This window comes from Kogia breviceps, chromosome 3, assembly GCF_026419965.1.
Source record: "Kogia breviceps isolate mKogBre1 chromosome 3, mKogBre1 haplotype 1, whole genome shotgun sequence".
Classification (NCBI taxonomy): Eukaryota; Metazoa; Chordata; class Mammalia; order Artiodactyla; family Physeteridae; genus Kogia; species Kogia breviceps.
In genome coordinates this window covers 138,482,809-138,501,388 of record NC_081312.1, presented here as the reverse complement: position 1 = coordinate 138,501,388, position 18,580 = coordinate 138,482,809, and the positions used below count along the sequence as shown (strand labels likewise).

The following is an 18,580-nucleotide window of genomic DNA, read 5'->3' as shown; positions in this document are numbered from 1 at the left end:
GGTTTCTGTGGCTCCCAGTCCAGAGCCAGCTGACATATCGGAGCTCTGGGCTTCTGCCTCACAGTGATAGTAAAAATCCTGCCAACATGTCTGCCAGCTGCTTGGTTAAGTTGCCTCCTAGGCACCTGGCTTTCACGGAGAACATCTATTCTTCACTACCTTCACAGAAGCCATACTTTGGGTGGCCTCTAGCTGCTTCTAAACTGGAAGAAGTCCATTAGGATTTTGGCTTTTGCTATATGGCTCTCTGCTTCTGTTCCATTTCTGATACAAGGAGAGGTACAGAAGAGTGCATAAAACATATATGTAGGGCTTCCCTGGTGGCACAGTGGTTGAGAGTCCGCTTGCCGATGCAGGGGACGCGGGTTCGTGCCCCGGTCGGGGAGGATCCCACGTGCCGCAGAGCGGCTGGGCCTGTGAGCCATGGCCACTGAGCTGGCGCATCCGGAGCCTGTGCTCCACAGCGGGAGAGGCCACAATAGTTAGAGGCCTGCGTAACGCAAAAAAAAAAAAAAAACCACAAAACATATATGTATAGTTTTTAAAAGGATGAAAAAGTGAGAATTTATTGTAACCACCACTGGCTATGTCTTTTACATTCTTCTCTTTATATTTTTTTCTCTCACTGACATGTGCTTGGAATAGTGGGGGCCCCTATGATGGGAACCTCCAATACCATCTTGACAGGGTGCATCTGTCCACTCTAACAGCAGGTGGTGCTCCAGGAACCTCAGTGAGTTTCACTGCCAAACCCTCTGGGTCCTAAGATGCACTGATCTCTTCAGGGTTGTAGGCTTTATGAACAGCCCACCACTTTATAATTGTTTAGCCCCAGTATCTTCTGACTAGATTACTGTTACAGTAACCACAGTAACTGTGGTTACTGTTATTGCATTTTCCTTAAACAGTAGCTCAAGATGTTTATGCCCTTTTCTCTTGAAAATAGCTTGTCAATTCAAGTCTGAGAATTCTCTCTCTACAAATTCCACCTGTAAGGAAAAACAGACTCATTTTATACATTGGGTATATTGTCCCAGTACTAAGGCTTACAGGCTTTCAAAAATCTTTGGGAAATATATATTTATTATTTATTTAAATAATTTTATTTAATATTTAAAATATTAAATATTTTAATTTTAAAAATAAACATTTAAAGTAGATAGTATATATATTATATGTAATATATAAAAAATAATTATATATCCCAAAGTATAAAGAGAAAATTGTAAAAATTGGAATGGATGTTTATCTTCAAAATTAACATAATTAACGGTTCAATTAGGATTATACACATTTTACATTTTGTAGTATTGATAATTTGAGGTTAGGTTTCTTATTTCACAAGAACCTCTGATCCTCTACAGCTGTCAGAAATCATAGCTAACTAAATTATATGATTTACTTTTGGATTAAAAGTTTTAAGTGCAAATTTTATTTTTTTAATTTATTTTTAATTCTTTTTTTCTTTTTTGGGGGGCTGCGTTGCATCTTCGTTGCTGCGCGCAGGCTTTCCCTAGTTCCCGCGAGCGGGGGCTGCTCTTCCTTGCGGTGCGCGGGCTTCTCACCGCGGTGGCTTCTCTTTGTTGTGGAGCACGGGCTCTAGGTGCTCAGGCTCAGTAGTTATAGCACGTGGGCTCAGTAGCTGTGGCTTGCAGGCTCTAGAGCGCAGTCTCAGTAGTGTGGCGCACGGGCCCAGTTGCTCCGCAGCATGTGGGATCATCCCGGACCAGGGCTCGAACCCGTGTCCCCTGCGTTGGCAGGCGGATGCTTAACCACTGAGCCGCCGGGGAAGTCTACAGATTTTATTTACAACTTTCTTTTTGTACAACAACAACAAAGTTTTTTTTTAAGTATGAGGCGTAGATATAACAATATGTTTGATGTGGTGTGGGGCTAGACTTTGAGAAGTAAGAGATTTTAAAGGGCCTCCGAGAAATGGAAGGAGCCCAAAAGAGATAGAAAGAATGGAGACAGTTAAGAGAGAGAAAAGAGGGTCCTGGGGGAAAAGGAGACGCCCGCTGAGCGCTGCTGTGTGCCAAGCGCTGTTGCAGGAGATAAAGATCCAAAAGTAAAATTCAAGGCTCTGCAAAGGGTCACAGTCTGGTAAGAAATCAGATTAGTTCAGTGAAACATAAGTGTTAAGTGCTATTAAGCAGGCGTGCGCACTGGGGGTCTAGGTGTGGCGAGAGCTCCGAAAGGGACGGGGACTAGGAAGGCTTCTCTGAAGAGGTGACACTTGATCTAAGGGGAGGCAGAGAAGGAAAAGTGGGGAGGGGAGAAAGATGATGAAATATCAAGAGACAAGGCAAATAAAAAAAGGAAAAGAGGAAGGACTCGATGCGATCGGCGCTCCGGCCATCGGGCCTCGACTACTAGGGCCTGAGCGCGGTCACCGCCCCCTCCCCTCCCCTCCCCTCCTCCCCCCCTTCCCTCCCTTTCCCGCGCCTCTGCCGCCCGCCCGGCCTTCGCGAGCTCTGAAGCTGCCGGCTCGCCAGAGACGCCATGTACCGGCTCCTGGCAGCCGTGACAACCCGGGCCGCGACCCACGGGAGCTGCGCCTCGGGCTGCGGGCGGCGTGCAGCTCACCAGCGCGCCGGGCCGCCGCCGCTAGGCCCCGGCTGGGTCGGGGGCCTCGGGCTGGGTCTAGGGCTGGCGCTCGGGGTGAAGCTGGCCGGCGGGCTGAGGGGTGCGTCCCCCGCGCCGCCCACCGCGGCCCCAGACCCCGAGACGCCGCCTCAGGCCGAGCCGCCGCTGCCGCCGCAGGAGCAGCCCCTCGCCCAGTGGTCTCCGCAGACCCCGACGCCGCTGCACTCCAGGAGCTTTGCCAGAGCCATCGACCGCAGCCGCGACCTCCTGCACAGGATCAAGGTGCGGCGACGGGGGCGTAGGCGGCCGGGAACCCGGCGCCCCACCCCCGGGTCACCCCGGCATGAGGCTGTTTGGTGGGCATCTCTCGGGGCGAGCGGACGCCACCCCGGGCGGCTGGATGCCCGAGGTCGGCTTCCGAGAAAGACTTCCCGTTTCCCGACCTCCCGGCCACGGTCAGACGCTCTCGGGGGGTTGCCCAAGTCGGGGCGGAGGTCACGGCCCGCCTCGGAGACCGCCCCTTCCCCTCAGTGCTCCCAGCGGGCGCACCCCTCATGGTTAACTCCCGGCCGGCCGAGCCGAGGTGGGCGGGGCCCCGAGCCGAGGGAAGCCCCACCAGAGGAAGGCGCTGACGGACTTGCGAGGGCTTTCGGCCTGTCTTTGAACTGTTCTTTCCCCTTGGCTCTTAGGATGAGGTGGGCGCACCGGGCATTGTGGTTGGAGTCTCTGTAGATGGAAAAGAAGTCTGGTCAGAAGGTGGGCTCAGAATAGTTTTATTTATTGGCTTGTTTTGTGCCAGGTGAATGAAATCTTGATGTGTTACTGTTTGACGTGAATCCCATGAAGTGCTGTTCAGTTTTCATAAAACCATACATACTGTAGAGAAAACTAACAGACTAACGAATTGGACTTTCTATAAACAGCAAGGTTTAAAGTGTGACTGATGAGTAAACTGAAGTCTTAAAGATGGTTTGTTGTATTGTTCTCAAAGTGGTGTCTAGAGCGATCTGTTAATTGCACATTTGTAGATAACCCTTATGACTAGATAAAACGTCAGAATTTAATGTTTTTCTTTTTTAGTTCAGTTTACTGAGTCCTCCATTCTGTAAAATGCACTGTACTAAGAACAGGTGATATACATGATTCCTTGTCCTTAATGAGCTTACAATCTACTTTATTAGTTTGTTTTTGTTTTTTTTTTTTTTACTCTTCAGAGGTGTCAGCTATTTTTTCAAACAAAAAGCTAGCAGCTTTGGAAGAGAGACTTCTAATCATTTTATGATACTTTTATCAAAGCATCTTATAATTTTTGTGTGTGTTTGTGTGGTACGCGGGCCTCTCACTGCTGTGGCCTCTCCCGTTGCGGAGCACAGGCTCCGGACGCGCAGGCTCAGCGGCCATGGCTTACGGGCCCAGCCGCTGTGTGTTCTTCCCGGACCGGGGCACGAACCCGTGTCCCCTGCATCAGCAGGCGGACTCTCAACCACTGCGCCACCAGGGAAGCCCAGCATTTTATAATTTGATTTACTTTTTCATTGCACACAAATTGGTCCAACTCATCACAGCAGGCTTTTAGGAACCCACCTTTTAGGAAATGTTGTTTCAGACATCATTTAGAGGAAGTAGTACCTTTAGAAGTTGATAGGAGCAGTAAGGTTTTGAATTTAAAGAAAAATGATTCATCCTTCAAGTTTAAGTGTACCCCATCAACATTTATGACAGATATTGTAATCCAAAATTATGTAAAAGTCAGCTCTATAGGTGAGGGCTTTGTTTTTATGCAGATATTTTTCAGCATAATTTACATTTACAGGTGAAAATAATTATTGTATGCCTTTTCGTTCTTTTCAGATCTCAGTTCTTTGTATGTCTCAGATTTCCACATCTTTATCCTGTAGAAGATAAAACCAAACTTAAAATATTTTCTAGAAGGAGCTTTAAATTAGTAGTACATTGTTTTTCTTCTGATTTGCAGCTGAATTAAATTGATGATTAACTAGATTGGGTTTGCAGGGTATCTTCACATTTGTTTTTATTGGTTATTTTAAGGAATTTAGTAGAAACTCACTCAAAAATCCAGAATAAATGTAATCTGAAGAACAATGATATTTTCTTTAAAGAATGTAGAGTAACTTATTTAATATATGGAATAACCAAATTGTTTAGATAAGCTAAGAAACATTAGTAACTGAATCAGAAAATGACTGTTGTGTGTAGGGTACAATTTCAGTTATAAGGTTAAATTGTTAGGCTTACTGTTGTCAGTATTGCTAAGACTCATCCCTTATATGTTGTTTTAATTAACTTACACAAGTGGAATATGTTTTCCTTTAGATAAACACACAGAATGTTTTAAGATAGTATTATTAGTATTATTACAGTTTTTGAAGACTCCTTTGACCATGAAGCCTATTAATAGTGACTTTTTGCTTTTTTTCCCAAAGGTTTAGGTTATGCTGATGTTGAGAACCGTGTACCATGCAAGCCAGAGACAGTTATGAGAATTGCCAGTATCAGCAAAAGCCTCACCATGGTTGCTATTGCCAAATTGTGGGAAGCAGGGAAACTGGATCTTGATATTCCAGTACAGCATTATGTTCCTGAATTCCCAGAAAAAGAATATGAAGGTGAAAAGGTAATAAATCTCACAGTTCATTTTTCTAATGACATTTAAGCGGTTTAAAAGCTTTCATGGGATTCTTTGGTTTGTTTTTAATTATTGTTAATGGATTAAAGTTTTGTTTTCTCCAGATAATAACCAAGGATATTTTTCTGAAATTTGAGGCTAAAGGTGTATACATAACACATTATTCTAGCAGCAGTTTAAAATGGAAAATATTGCTGAAACATTGTTTCAGGGCTACTAACTTTTTATTATGCAGTTTAATATTGTAATTGAATTTTCATGTTTTTACAATTAGGTTTCTGTCACAACAAGATTATTGATTTCCCACTTAAGTGGAATTCGTCATTATGAAAAGGACATGAAAAAGGTGAAAGAAGAGAAAGCTTATAAAGCCTTGAAGATGATGAAAGGGACGATGGAATCTGACCAAGAAAAAGAGTTAAAAGAAAAAGGAGGCAAAAGTAATGAAAAGAATGACTTTGCTAAAGCTAAGATAGAGCAAGATAATGAAGCCAAAGGCCGAAATTCAAAACCTTGCAAGAAAAAGAATGATTTTGAACAAGGCGAATTATATTTGAAAGAAAAATTTGAAAATTCAATTGAATCCCTAAGATTATTTAAAAATGACCCTTTGTTCTTTAAACCTGGTGAGTGTTAATTTCTTCTTTTTACAAAATCATCATTACTGAAGTATTAATTTTTAGAAAATGCAAAATGATACCATCCTGAGTGCATTCATTGTGGTTGATGATTATGGCATGGGTTTTGTTGTCAGATGTTTGCCTTTTTGTCTATGGTTCTTAACAAAGCCTAGCATCCAGGCAGGCAGTTGTTTGAGTTAGCTTCATTGGAGGCTACCTAGACATTTAGAGGATTCTCAGTATCAAGATATTCATGGAAAAAAATTAAATATTGGACTAATTCTCCAAATAAATTCTAAACTGAAGTTGGCATGATAAAGTATTGCTAATATTTTAGTATTTCATTAGTATTTAACTTAGTGTTTAAATTGTTCACCTTCTTTTGTGCTTTCATTTCTTAAAGAAATTAGTATGCATCAACTAAATTTTATTTCCCAAAAAGCTGATCTATAAAAATAACTTTTTCTGTATACTTTTTGGTATGATGCCTACTGAAACCACTTTATCTTTAAATTTATTGCAGGTTTATGTACTTGTATTCCATTTTCATTTTAAAATTTGTTTGTGGGAATTCCCTGGTAGGTCCAGTGGTTAGGGCTCTGTGCTTCCATGGCAGGGGGCACAGGGTTTGTCCCTGGTCAGGGAACTAAGATCCCACAGGCCGCGCAGTGCAGCCAGAAAAAAACAAAAAACAAACAAAAAAACTGCTAAGTATATGGATCATCATTTTATTCTTGTGTTAGAGACATGGAATAAGCAGGGCCATTGCAAAGTTGACTAAGTTTGTTAATATATCATCCATGATCTTTACCTAAATGCTAAAGTAAATTAAAGATTTGCCAGTTTTCAGTGGGAAAATATTTTACATGTTTTTAAATAATAATGAAGCATTTTCTTTTTTTTCCCCCCTTAAAATGATGTCTCAAGGTAGTCAGTTTTTGTATTCAACTTTTGGCTATACCCTATTGGCAGCCATAGTAGAAAGAGCTTCAGGATATAAATATTTGGACTATATGCAGAAAATATTCCATGACTTGGATATGCTGACAACTGTGCAGGAAGAAAATGAGCCAGTGATTTACAATAGAGCAAGGTAAATGAATACCTTCTGGTGTGTCTGGCTGTATCGCATCTTTACACTGTTATCAATTTAAAGTCACATTTTGCTTGTCTCCATTCCAAAATCAACTTGCCACATTTTGGGAGCTTTTCTGCATGTCTGTTTTTCCACCTATAATGTAAGGAAAATAAACTATATTTTAGTTTTCAAATACACATATATTTGAAGTACCCCAAGATCCTTAGGTGAAAGATAGCAATAATAACTTAAGCACATGAATAATTAAACCAAAATTGTGCCCATCACGGGCATCTATAATTTGCTCTTCCATCATCGCTTTTTTAATGTTTTTGTTAATGCTTTATTTACCTTTTGTAAATTGTTTTTTAATTTTGAAATTATCTCATACTTAGAAAAGTTACACAAAGTGGTACAAAGAACTTTCCTATACGCTTCAACCAGATTCCCCACATGTTAATCATTTTACCACATTGCTTTATCTGTCAGTCTCTTATGTTATTTTTTTCTCAGCCATTTGGAAATCAGTTGCAGACATGGTGCCCCTTATACTTAAATGGTACCCATAAATACTTGAATGTGTATTTTCTAAAAATAAGGACATCCAGGAAATTAATATCAACACAAGGTTCATATCAGATCTAAAGACCTTATTCAAATTTTGCCAATTGTCCCAATAATGTCCTTTATAACAAAAGGAAAAAAACCTTTTTTTTCTGGTGCAGGGTCTAATATAAGCTCACACATTGCATTTAGTCATGAAGTCTCTCAGAAGTCACATGAGTTTAATTTGTTCCATTACTGGTGATGGTAATATTAATCACTTTGTTGAGGTGGTATATACCAGGTTTCTCCACTGTAAAAGTTTGAAAATCATTTTATTGAAATATATCAAACTACAATTTTATAACTTTTACAAGTAATTTGTAGAAAAGGCATTAGAAGAGAATCTGGGGACTAAAGACTTACATGAGTTTTACTGTTAACGGTGTTTTCTTTTCCATTTTACTCTTATTATTATTTGGTTTGTTAGAAAGGTAACGACACATTTAACTGTGTTTAAATCAGCTGTTACTTTTACTTTTTACGTTTCCATTAGAGAACATGCTTTACAAATGGCTTAATGGTCCTTGACTAGATGAAATGGTAGATTTTTTAGCTTTATCCTCCTATAACCCCATACTAGTTTTGTTCAATTTTCTGTTGTATTTAGTTAAATTACCAGCTTATTCAAAAGGATCAAATATGCATTGCAAATCAGCCTGAAAGTAGTTTTTTTGAACCTAAAAGAAATTAGGTTAGCAGCAAGCAATGAATTTTAGTTTTTAAATGGCCTGTAGTTTTTTTGTTTTGGGTTTAAAAAAATATTTATTTATTTATTTGGTTGAGCTGGGTCTTAGTTGTGGCAGGCAGGCTCCTTAGCTGCAGCTTACGGGCTCCTTACTTGCCGCTCACAGGCTCCTTAGTTGTGGCATGCTAACTCTTAGTTGCATCGTGCATGTGGGATCTAGTTCCCTGACCAGGGATGGAACCCGAGCCCCCTGCATTGGCAGCATGGAGTCTTAACCGCTGCTCTGCCAGGGAAGTCCCTGTAGTTTTTTTCTTTTTTATTCTCTATTTTTTTTTTTTATTGAAGTGTAGTTGATTTACAATGTTGTGCTAATTTCTTCTGTATAGCAAAGAGACTCAGTTATACACATATATACATTCTTTTTTATATTCTTTTCCATTATGTTTTATCCCAGGAGATTATGGATACAGTTCCCTGTGCTATACAGTAGGACCTTGTTGTTTATCCATTCTCAATGTAATAGTTTGTATCAACTAACCCCAAACTCCCAGTCCATCCCTCTCCCTTCCTCACCACCCTTGGCAGCCACAAGTCTGTTCTCTATGTCTGTGAGTCTGTTTCTGTTTTGTAGATAGGTTCATTTGTGCCATATTTTAGATTCCACATATAAGTGATACCATATGGTATTTGTCTTTCTCTTTCTGATTTACTTCACTTAGTATGATAATCTCTAGTTGCATCCATGTTGCTGCAAATGGCATTATTTCATTCTTTTTTATGGCTGAGTAGTATTTCATTGTATATATGTACCACATCTCCTTTATTCATCTGTTGATGGACATTTAGATTGTTTCTGTGTCTTGGCTATTGTGAATAGTGCTGCTGTGAACATAGGGGTGCATGTATCTTTTTGAATTACAGTTTTATCCAGGTATATGCCCAGGAGTGGGATTGCTGGGTCATATGCTAACTCTATTTTTAGTTTTTTGAGGAACCTCCATACTGTTTTCCATAGTGGCTGCACCAACTTACATTCCCAAGCAACAGTGTAGGGAGGGTTCCCTATTCTCCACACCCTCTCCAGCATTTATTATTTGTAGACTTTGTAATGATAGAAATGGCCTGTAGTTTTCAGCCACTTCAGACAGTGTTTATTATTTTGGGGTCCAACATTATATTCTGATGGAAAGCATACGAAAAAATGACAAATACCTGAAGTTGTCAGTTGAATCTAGAAAAGTTTCTCTAATAAAGATGGCATAGACGCATGACCTTATTTTGATTCAAATCTAGGCATTTGATAACAGATGCCTACACTTACATATAAGGGAGAATCATTGAGCCTCTTTTCTCAGCTGAAAATTAAGGCTCCATGAATGTGCAGACTGCAAGGCAGCTATCATTTGCTGTTTTCTTAATGAGTGATTAATTTAAGATGCACAGAAATCAAAATATGGCATATGATGGTGAGTTAATTTCATTTTATTTCCCATTCTTTGAAAAAGGCGGTGGGTTTCTGTTTCTACTGTTAAAGGTTCCTGTCAACTCTGGGTTTTTTCTTTAGGTTTTAGTTTTGCCCAGTGGTGCTAAAGGGGTAAGTGATTCATTTTAGGTAGATTAAATGGGCTGCAGAAATAAAAATAGGACACTAAAAGAAGAAGGAAATATGTTACCAAGGAAAGTGTTCTATTTGCTTTGTTTTTATTTTACTTGATACAATATCTTTTGGGGCCTCTAAAGCTCAACTCTGATTCTTTTTTTATTTTTGTAGTAATTATTTCAAAAGAGCTTAGTAATTATTTCACCAGGTTTGGGGAGAAGTTCAGGGAGTAAAAGAAATCTCAAAGATGTGTGTTTTAAAAAAAACAAACCTTAAAGTAAAGTTTAGTAAATGCATATGTTTCTATTCATTTGTTTTATGGTACCATTGTACAAGAAATAAAATTTCCAGCAAAAGTTTGCAGCTTTGTTGTCTAGTCTGACCCCTTCGTATAATCATAAATATGTTTACATTATCTTGACCTAGGCTTTTTAGAGTTACTGTATCCCAAGAGTAAATATTTATCATCTTTACCATTTCTCTGTGTGTGTGTTTAAAATTGTGCCTCCCAGTGCCTGTCACCTGTTTAAGGTATTCCCCCAGAACCCCACTCCAAAATACTACTCACATTTCTTTGGCCAGAATTTTAGCAACAGGCCACATTCAGCTGTAAGGAATGCAGAGAAATTAGTTTTTAGCTGGGTGCACTGTTGTCCTGAATAAAACTGGGTTTTCTTTTCTTTTTTTTTTAAAATTAATTAATTTATTTATTTTTGGCTGTGTTGGATCTTTGTTTCTGTGTGAGGGCTTTCTCTAGTTGTGGCACGCGGGGGCCACTCTTCATCCCGGTGCGCGGGCCTCTCACTATCGCGACCTCTCTTGTTGCGGAGCACAGGCTCCAGATGTGCAGGCTCAGTAATTGTGGCTCACGGGCCCAGTTGCTCCACGGCATGTAGGATCTTCCCGGACCAGGGCTTGAACCCGTGTGCGCTGCATCGGCAGGCAGATTCTCAACCACTGTGCCACCAGGGAAGCCCAAACCTGGGGTTTCTTAAATGCAAGAATAGGAACATTGATTCTGTATTTCAAGTATACTCTGTATAGGCAAGTAAACTTAAATAACTCTTTAAGCAAAGACCACAGGGGAATGGAGTGAACGTTCTTGCCACTGAAAGACACTCAGTTTGTTGATGGGGGAATCCTTAGTCAATGCATTAGCTTATTATTAGACTCTGTTCATATTTTCTCTGTGTTTGACACAGTACTTGCAACAAAAATCTCTTTCATAATTGGATAGGACCAAAATCAAATAAAATGAATGTTTTCTGAAGGGTTTGCTGTATTTTGACAGTATAGATATGGTCTTTACCTTCTCTTATTATCTTAATTATTATTTATTATCTTTATTTTCTAGAGTATCTTCTAAAATTAAGCATTGTTCCTTATGAAGCTCTTTTTTATGCCTTTAGCTGATGGACTCTAGTAGTATGTTCAGTCCACGTTAATGCTAAATGTTAGAGTGGGATTGGTGTTTATAATATGCATTTTAAATTCTGTGGTTTTTTAAACTTCTCATAGCAATAAAATACAAAGTGATGCATAATTGTTTGTAAAGGCATTTAAGAAGCTTTTAAAAATTTATTTTGAATTTATAAGTTTGTAGATGTATATTTCTGTGATAATATAATCTTGTGCAGAAACTAGGGATTATTAAGTAAGTAGGAAGAGGCTGTTTGTCATCTGGCATCATTCCATCAATTATTCAGTTACAAAGATGTCCCAGTAACGTAAGAACTTGTGTCTGTAATTCCATTCTTTTTAGTGCAGAAATTCCTTAAGAATTTGAAATAGTAAAGTTATCATTCAGCTGAACAAAATTATTTTCATGAGAAGTCATTAATTTGTCCTCTGTGAAAAGGAATCAAAAGATTAAAGTCTGAATTTACCTTTTTAAAGTTTAGAATTCTAGATTAAAGTCTAAAATTCTCCATAAATTTATATTTTAAAAGAGGAGTGACTGAGTCATCCTAATTTCCAACCTTGATGTAGGTGCTTTGAAATGCTTTAATAAAAGTTGCCCAGGGCTTCCCTGGTGGCGCAGTGGTTGAGAATCCGCCTGCCGATGCAGGAGACACGGGTTCGTGCCCCGGTCCGGGAAGATCCCACATGCCGCGGAGCGGCTGGGTCCGTGAGCCGTGGCCGCTAGGCCTGCGCGTCCGGAGCCTGTGCTCCGCAATGGGAGAGGCCACGACAGTGAGAAAAAAAAAAAAAAGTTGCCCAAAGCTGATTATTAACCAAAATAGATTGGTAGTTCTCTCCTACTTTACAAACTTGGAGTTCACTCTAATAAATATATTTCTCAGTGAGAAAACATATTTTTGTTATTCTGTTATGTGGCTTCTTTGAGATTTGATTGGCTGGAAATACAAGTGTAGTCAGAGTTGAGGCAGAAAGTAATGGGGACCTAAAATACAGCAGTGGCCATAGGAATGGAAGGAGGGAGAAAGGTCAGACAGCTGAGGTTGAATGAGGATTTATCATTATTGGATATGAGAGATTTGACGGCAAGAGAGGCAAGAAAGGTTTTAATGGAGAGGAGAAACATATGAAGGTTCAGAAGAGAGTAGTTTTGGACATGTTCATTTTGAGAACTGAGGAGACCACCTATCAAATCAGTGGTTCTCAGGAGAGCATATTAAGATCCTCTGTAGACTTTTTTCTCTTTTTTTTAACCTTCAGAGTACATACCTGTGGTCACTCCTGCTTCACCCAATATTATGACTTGGACTTTTGGGGAATATAATCTTGACAGAAGAAAGAGGAGTCCTTTTTCAAATTATATATGCCCACTGTCCCTTCAAAGTTATGAATTTTGAAGGGAAGGATGAGGCCCACTGCTGATTCTGATAAACAACATTGAGAAAAAAACAAATCTGAGAATTATTAATGCTAGTAGAAAATCTGATGGTAAATTTGGAACATAGTTTGTGGTACAGCTGCAGTTTTGTAGTTATCTCTGTAGAAGAGAAGACCTGGGACACTGGAACCACTGGTGATTGGAGGGATACGGGGAATCATAGGATTGAGAATGAGAAGAGAGAGCGCAGAGCAAAGTGGCCTGCGGGGAGTGTCAGCGAAGTGCTGGGTCACAGTGCTACAGGGGCAGTTAGGATGAGGACCATAAAAAGGGAATTCGAAGATCTTGATAACCTGCAAGAGAGCTGTTTAGTAGAGATGGGGGAACAGAAGCCAGATTTTACGGAATTGAATGAATGGAGAGGGTGAGTGCATGGAAACAGCAGGTGCGGACTGTCTCGTGTAGTTTGGCAATAAATGAGAGTGAAAGGACTGGTAGCTGGAAGCTGTAACGGGTAAAATTTTAAAAAAGGGTTTTTTTCCTTAAGATATAGAAAAGTAGAGCATTTTGTGAACTAAGGTGAAAGAGTCAAAATCCCTAGCATGGCACAGAAAGTCCTTTGTGAGCTGTGCCCTGTCCCATATCTACTCCTCTGGCATCACCTTTTAAAGCTCTCTGCTTCAGTCAAACTGAACCATTTTGCTCCCCAGCGAAGTGAGGAACCATTTCAACAAGGCTAGCTCTCACTAGTGCTCAGGATTCCTCACATCCATCTTGCTAGTCATCCCATAACCTGTTACTCAAAGCAATACTGGAATTCACATGGGAGCTTGTTAGAACTGCAGAATTTGGGGCCCTCCCCAGATGTACTGAAGCAGAATCTGCGTTGTAACAAAATCTCCAGGTGATTCATATGGTGCTCTGAAATTTAAGAACTGTCCCACAAGATTATTGGACAGTTAGCCCTTTGAGAGTATCCACGGGTGTATGGTTTTTCTTTTCTCTCCAGTGCCTTGCAAGGGGTCTCCATTAAATACTAGCCAACAATTGATGCTTTCATTTGTTCAACATATTTAACAAGTACTTAGTGGATGGCCAGTACTGTTCTAGATAGGGGAAGCATCAATGAACCAGGTAGATAAGATTCCTGCCTTAATGAAACTTACATTCTATGGGAATAGACAGACAGATATGTAAACTAAGAATCTCAGATATGAGAAGAAAATAGAACAGGGTGATGGGATATAGAGGGAGAGGATGTTAGTGGGGAGATCTATTTAAAATATATTGGTTTTAGGCCATGTTTGTTGAGTTGAAACACGAATAATAAGGCAAGCTAGTGTGCCTTATTGCAAATACAGAAAGAAGTCTGGCATGAAAGAAGTAAGGCAAGATGTTGTACATGATAAGGTCAAATAGGTAAGCAAGGGCTAAATTATACTGGACAACGAGTATCAATGCCTTTAGACCCACTGCCCCTTAATTTAACAAATATGTTATAACACCTCCTTTAATATCTGAAATGAAAGAGATCATATAACCTACACTCAATACTCTAAAATATTTTTTAAAAGGAATATTTATAATTTATAATAAATAATAGATATCTCAATATGATAATGTTTACTCACAACAACATGAGAAGACATAATAAAGTCAACTGCAACTTAATACATAAAATTACTTTAAATGTGACAACAAAATGCAGACCAATACAGGTTTATTGCATTGGTGCTTCAACTCATGTCCTTGGTGGCCAACTCTGGCTAAAGTTTTGAGCAAAATAGAGTGTGATCTTCAATTTTCACAGTGGTTACATTCAAGGAAAATACATTGTAGAGACAGAGTACTTCGTATTTACATATAAAATGGAGAGGGTTCTAGGCTCAGCTAGTTATAAACAGATTCTTTACTTACATGGGTATCTCGTAGGATAGTTGATCTCACAGGACATAGGAGAATGCGCCACTGTGTGGGACTTTCCCATACACCACAGGACATTAGGACCCTTGGGCCCCTATCCACTAAATGTCAGTAAGAGCCCTCTAATAATTGTGACAACTAAAAAAATGCCTCTTAAAAACAATAGAGGGCTTCCCTGGTGGCGCAGTGGTTGAGAATCCGCCTGCCGATGCAGTGGACACGGGTTCGTTCCCCGGTCCGGGAAGATCCCATATGCCGCAGAGCGGCTGGGCCCGTGAGCCATGGCCGCTGAGCCTGCACGTCCGGAGCCTGTGCTCCGCAATGGGAGAGGCCACAACAGTGTGAGGCCTGCGTATCGAAAAAAAAAAAAAAAAAAAAAAAAAACAATAGAAAAATTTTTAAAGATTGGATGATGATGTAAATGCATTTCAAGATAAAGTTGGGAGTTTCTAGCTCACTTTGGATGGCCTCAATCTTCTCAGTAAAATGACTGGGCCTGAGATAGGGTAGAGGACTGAGGGTGGAAGAGATTGGGAATACCTATTATGAAGAGTATACCAAGGAGTACCCAGGAAAAGAATAAAAGGATTTGAGAACAGCAGTGAAGACCCTTAGCAAGAGTATGAATTTATACCCGTCAGCTTTGTCATATGAATTCCTGGAGCCTTTCTTGATAGATAAGGGATACCTAGATTTATTTAGGATTGATGGATTGGTGTAGTGTTAGTTCAAAAGAGTGCTTATGAGACCACAGCTGAAATAGTTGAAACGGCTGATACAGTTCAGCCTAGAAGAGAAAATCGGGAAACCACTGGGAATTAAAAGACCTGGGAAAATTGGGACGACTCAAGGGGGATGGATGAAGGTCCCATTGAGGGCAGAAAGCAGATTCATTTGGAGAGCTGGAAGGGTTGGAATCATAGTCCTAGGAAGAAATGTCTGAGTTTGAGACCTTAGTGATAAAACAGTTTAAAGTGATGCTGAGATTCAGGTCTGACAGTGCTTATGAATAACCACGTTAGGATGAAGATGAAGGTCATTACGGGTGAGACTGTCAGCAAACTGAAAACCTAACAACACCATTTAAAAAAATAAATTTATTTTATTATTTATTTTTGGTTGCATTGGGTCTTCATTGCTATGCGCGGCTTTCTCTAGTTGTGGCGAGTGAGGGCTACTCTTCGCTGCGGTGCATGGGCTTCTCATTGCAGTGGCTTCTCTTGTGGAGCACGGGCTCTAGGCATGCGGGCTTCAGTAGTTTTGGCACGCAGGCTCAGTAGTTGTGGCTCACAGGCTCTAGAGCACAGGCTCAGTAGTTGTGGCGCATGGGTGTAGTTGCTCCACAGCATGTGGGATCTTCCCAGACCAGGGCTCGAACCCGTGTCCCCTGCATTGGCAGGTGGATTCTTAACCACTGTGCCACCAGGGAAGCCCTAAAACACCATTTTATTATGAAACTTGAAAGGAAGGAGGCTCATGAGCCAAGTATCCTTTTTTGGTTATTTTGTGATCTCATTTCATGTACCTAATGTTTATGGTACCATCTCCTCATATTAGAATGGAAACCGCATGAGGTTAGTCTCTCTTGTTTGCACTTTATCCCAACATCCAAACAGTGCCTGGCACATAGTGAGTGTTCCATCAATAACTGTTGAATGCTTGAATGAATAATAGCTACCATTTATTAAGTACCTATCAGAAATATGCAAAGTGCTTTATACATTTATTTCTAACTCTGCAAAGTAGATGTTTTTGTCCCCATTTTACAAATTAGGATGGAAGCAGAGAGGCAACAGACTGCCTGGATTTTAATCCACTCTGCCTCTTAAAAACTCTGGCTTTGGACAAGTTATTTATATTCTCTGTGCCTCAGTTTCCTCATCTGTAAAACAGGAATTATAATATTACCTACCTCCTAACATTGTTACAAGAATAAATTAGTTCATACCTATATAGTTCTTAGAACAATTCCTGGAACATAGTAAGAACTGTATAAGTCAGGGGTCCCCAACCCCCGGGCCACGGACCGTTACCGGTCTGTGGCCTATTAGAAACTGGGCCTCACAGCAGGAGTTGAGCGGCCGGCGAGCGAGCGAAGCTTCGTCTATATTTACAGCCGCTCCGCATCGCTCGCATTACCTCCTGAGCTCCGCCTCCTGTCAGATCAGCAGTGGCATTAGGTTCTCATAGCAGCGCAAACCCTACTGTGAACTGCGCATGCGAGGGATCTAGGCTGCGCGCTCCTTATGAGAATCTAATGCCTGATGATCTGAGATGGAGCTGAAGCGGAGGTGATGCTAGCGCTGAGGAGTGGCTGCAAATACAGATTATCATTAGCAGAGGGTTTGACTGCACAGAGACCATAATAAATCAACTGCTTGCAGACTCATATCAAAACCCTATCAGTGAGTAGCAAGTGAAAACACGCTCAGGGCTCCCACTGATTCTGCATTATGGTGAGTCATATAATTATTTCATTATATATTACAATGTAATAATAATAGAAGTAAGTTGCACAATAAATGTAATGTGCTTAAATCATCCCAAAACCATCCCCCCTCCGCCCCGGTCTGTGGAAAAATTGTCTTCCATGAAACGGGTCCCTGGTGCCAAAAAGGTTGGGGACCGCTGGTATAAGTGTTTGTTAATCAAATCAAATAAGCATAGCCAGTAAGGGTGAGAGTTGTGGAATTCAAACTGAGATTTGCTAACTCCTGCTTCTTCCACTACACCAAGAAAGTACCACATCACATCATTATACACAGTATCTCTATGTATTTTTAACCAGGAGAAATAGTCTCCTTACAAATATTAACCTTATTTCTGAATATCCCCATATGTACATTTTGTTATAAAATTTATATGTGGCACATGATTCATTGAGCCCAGGGACTGAAAATGTCTACCAAACATGAGGTGTTTCTGCATGTGCATGGGGAAAATATATATCATGTGTAGTACTAATCAGTACATTTTTTACAGGTATTAGAAGTTTGATACACTTAGCATGGGCAAGCCTTGCCAATAGAAAAAACAACCCACTTTCTATACTTTAATTACTCACTTATCTGTGTTTCATTTGACTTGAATCATACTGAAAATTAGTGGTTAGTTTCTGAGAAAGTATGTTCACTACAGTGAAATACAATGTCTCATGTATACATTTCCCTATTCATCTTCATGTATAAAGTCAATAATAGACTATCAGATTTTTAATGACTATTCTTATTTCATTTTAGATTTTATGTTTACAATAAAAAGAGACGTCTTGTCAACACACCTTACGTGGATAACTCCTATAAATGGGCTGGTGGTGGATTTCTGTCTACAGTAGGTGACCTTCTGAAATTTGGGAATGCAATGCTCTATGGTTACCAAGTCGGGCTGTTTAAGAACTCAAATGAAAATCTTTTACCTGGATATCTCAAACCAGAAACAATGCTTATGATTTGGACACCAGTGCCTAACACAGAGATGTCATGGGATAAAGAGGGTAAATATGCAATGGCATGGGGTGTTGTGGAAAAGAAGCAAACATATGGTTCTTGTAGGAAGCAACGGCATTATGCCTCACACACTGGAGGTGCAGTGGGTGCCAGTAGTGTCCTACTGGTCCTTCCTGAAGAACTGGATGCAGAAGCTATAAATAACAAGTTTCCCCCAAGAGGAATAGTTGTTTCTGTCATATGTAACATGCAATCTGTTGGCCTCAACAACACTGCTTTAAAGATTGCTCTGGAATTTGATAAAGACAGATCAGACATGCCTTAACATCACAGGTGCAAAATGAGCCATTATGGTTTTGTTTTTGTTTGTTTGTTTTGAAACATTGAAGTCCCAAAATACATGAGATTTTAAAGAATAAATTTGTAATAGAGTATAATTGAATGCAGAGAATTATGTACCTCTAATTGCTTAATTTTGTAATTGTCTTTTATTGTAAGATGAGTTCTTTATACTCAGGGAAGTAACTATATTTTTACTTTTTGAAAAAAGTTAATTCTTGAAATAAAATATTCTGATAAAAATGTACTTTTA

At 40.0% G+C, this 18,580-nt stretch overlaps 1 protein-coding gene across 2 annotated transcripts; it reads left to right on the top strand.

Moving 5' to 3' along the window:
* Window positions 1-1,938: 1,938 nt before the first annotated feature.
* On the top strand, window positions 1,939-18,579 carry LACTB (lactamase beta). Of its 2 annotated transcripts, XM_059057736.2 has the most exons (6): window positions 1,946-2,868; window positions 3,276-3,342; window positions 5,031-5,221; window positions 5,508-5,859; window positions 6,781-6,946; window positions 17,782-18,579. In XM_059057736.2, the coding sequence occupies exons 1-6, from the start codon at window positions 2,503-2,505 to the stop codon at window positions 18,311-18,313; spliced, it is 1,674 nt and encodes a 557-aa protein (XP_058913719.1). In that variant the 5' UTR covers window positions 1,946-2,502; the 3' UTR covers window positions 18,314-18,579. The 2 variants fall into 2 exon arrangements, with proteins under 2 accessions (XP_058913729.2, XP_058913719.1); XM_059057746.2 differs by lacking the exon at window positions 6,781-6,946 and having other exon boundaries at window positions 1,939-2,868; window positions 17,782-17,965.
* The last annotated feature ends 1 nt before the right edge of the window (window position 18,580 follows it).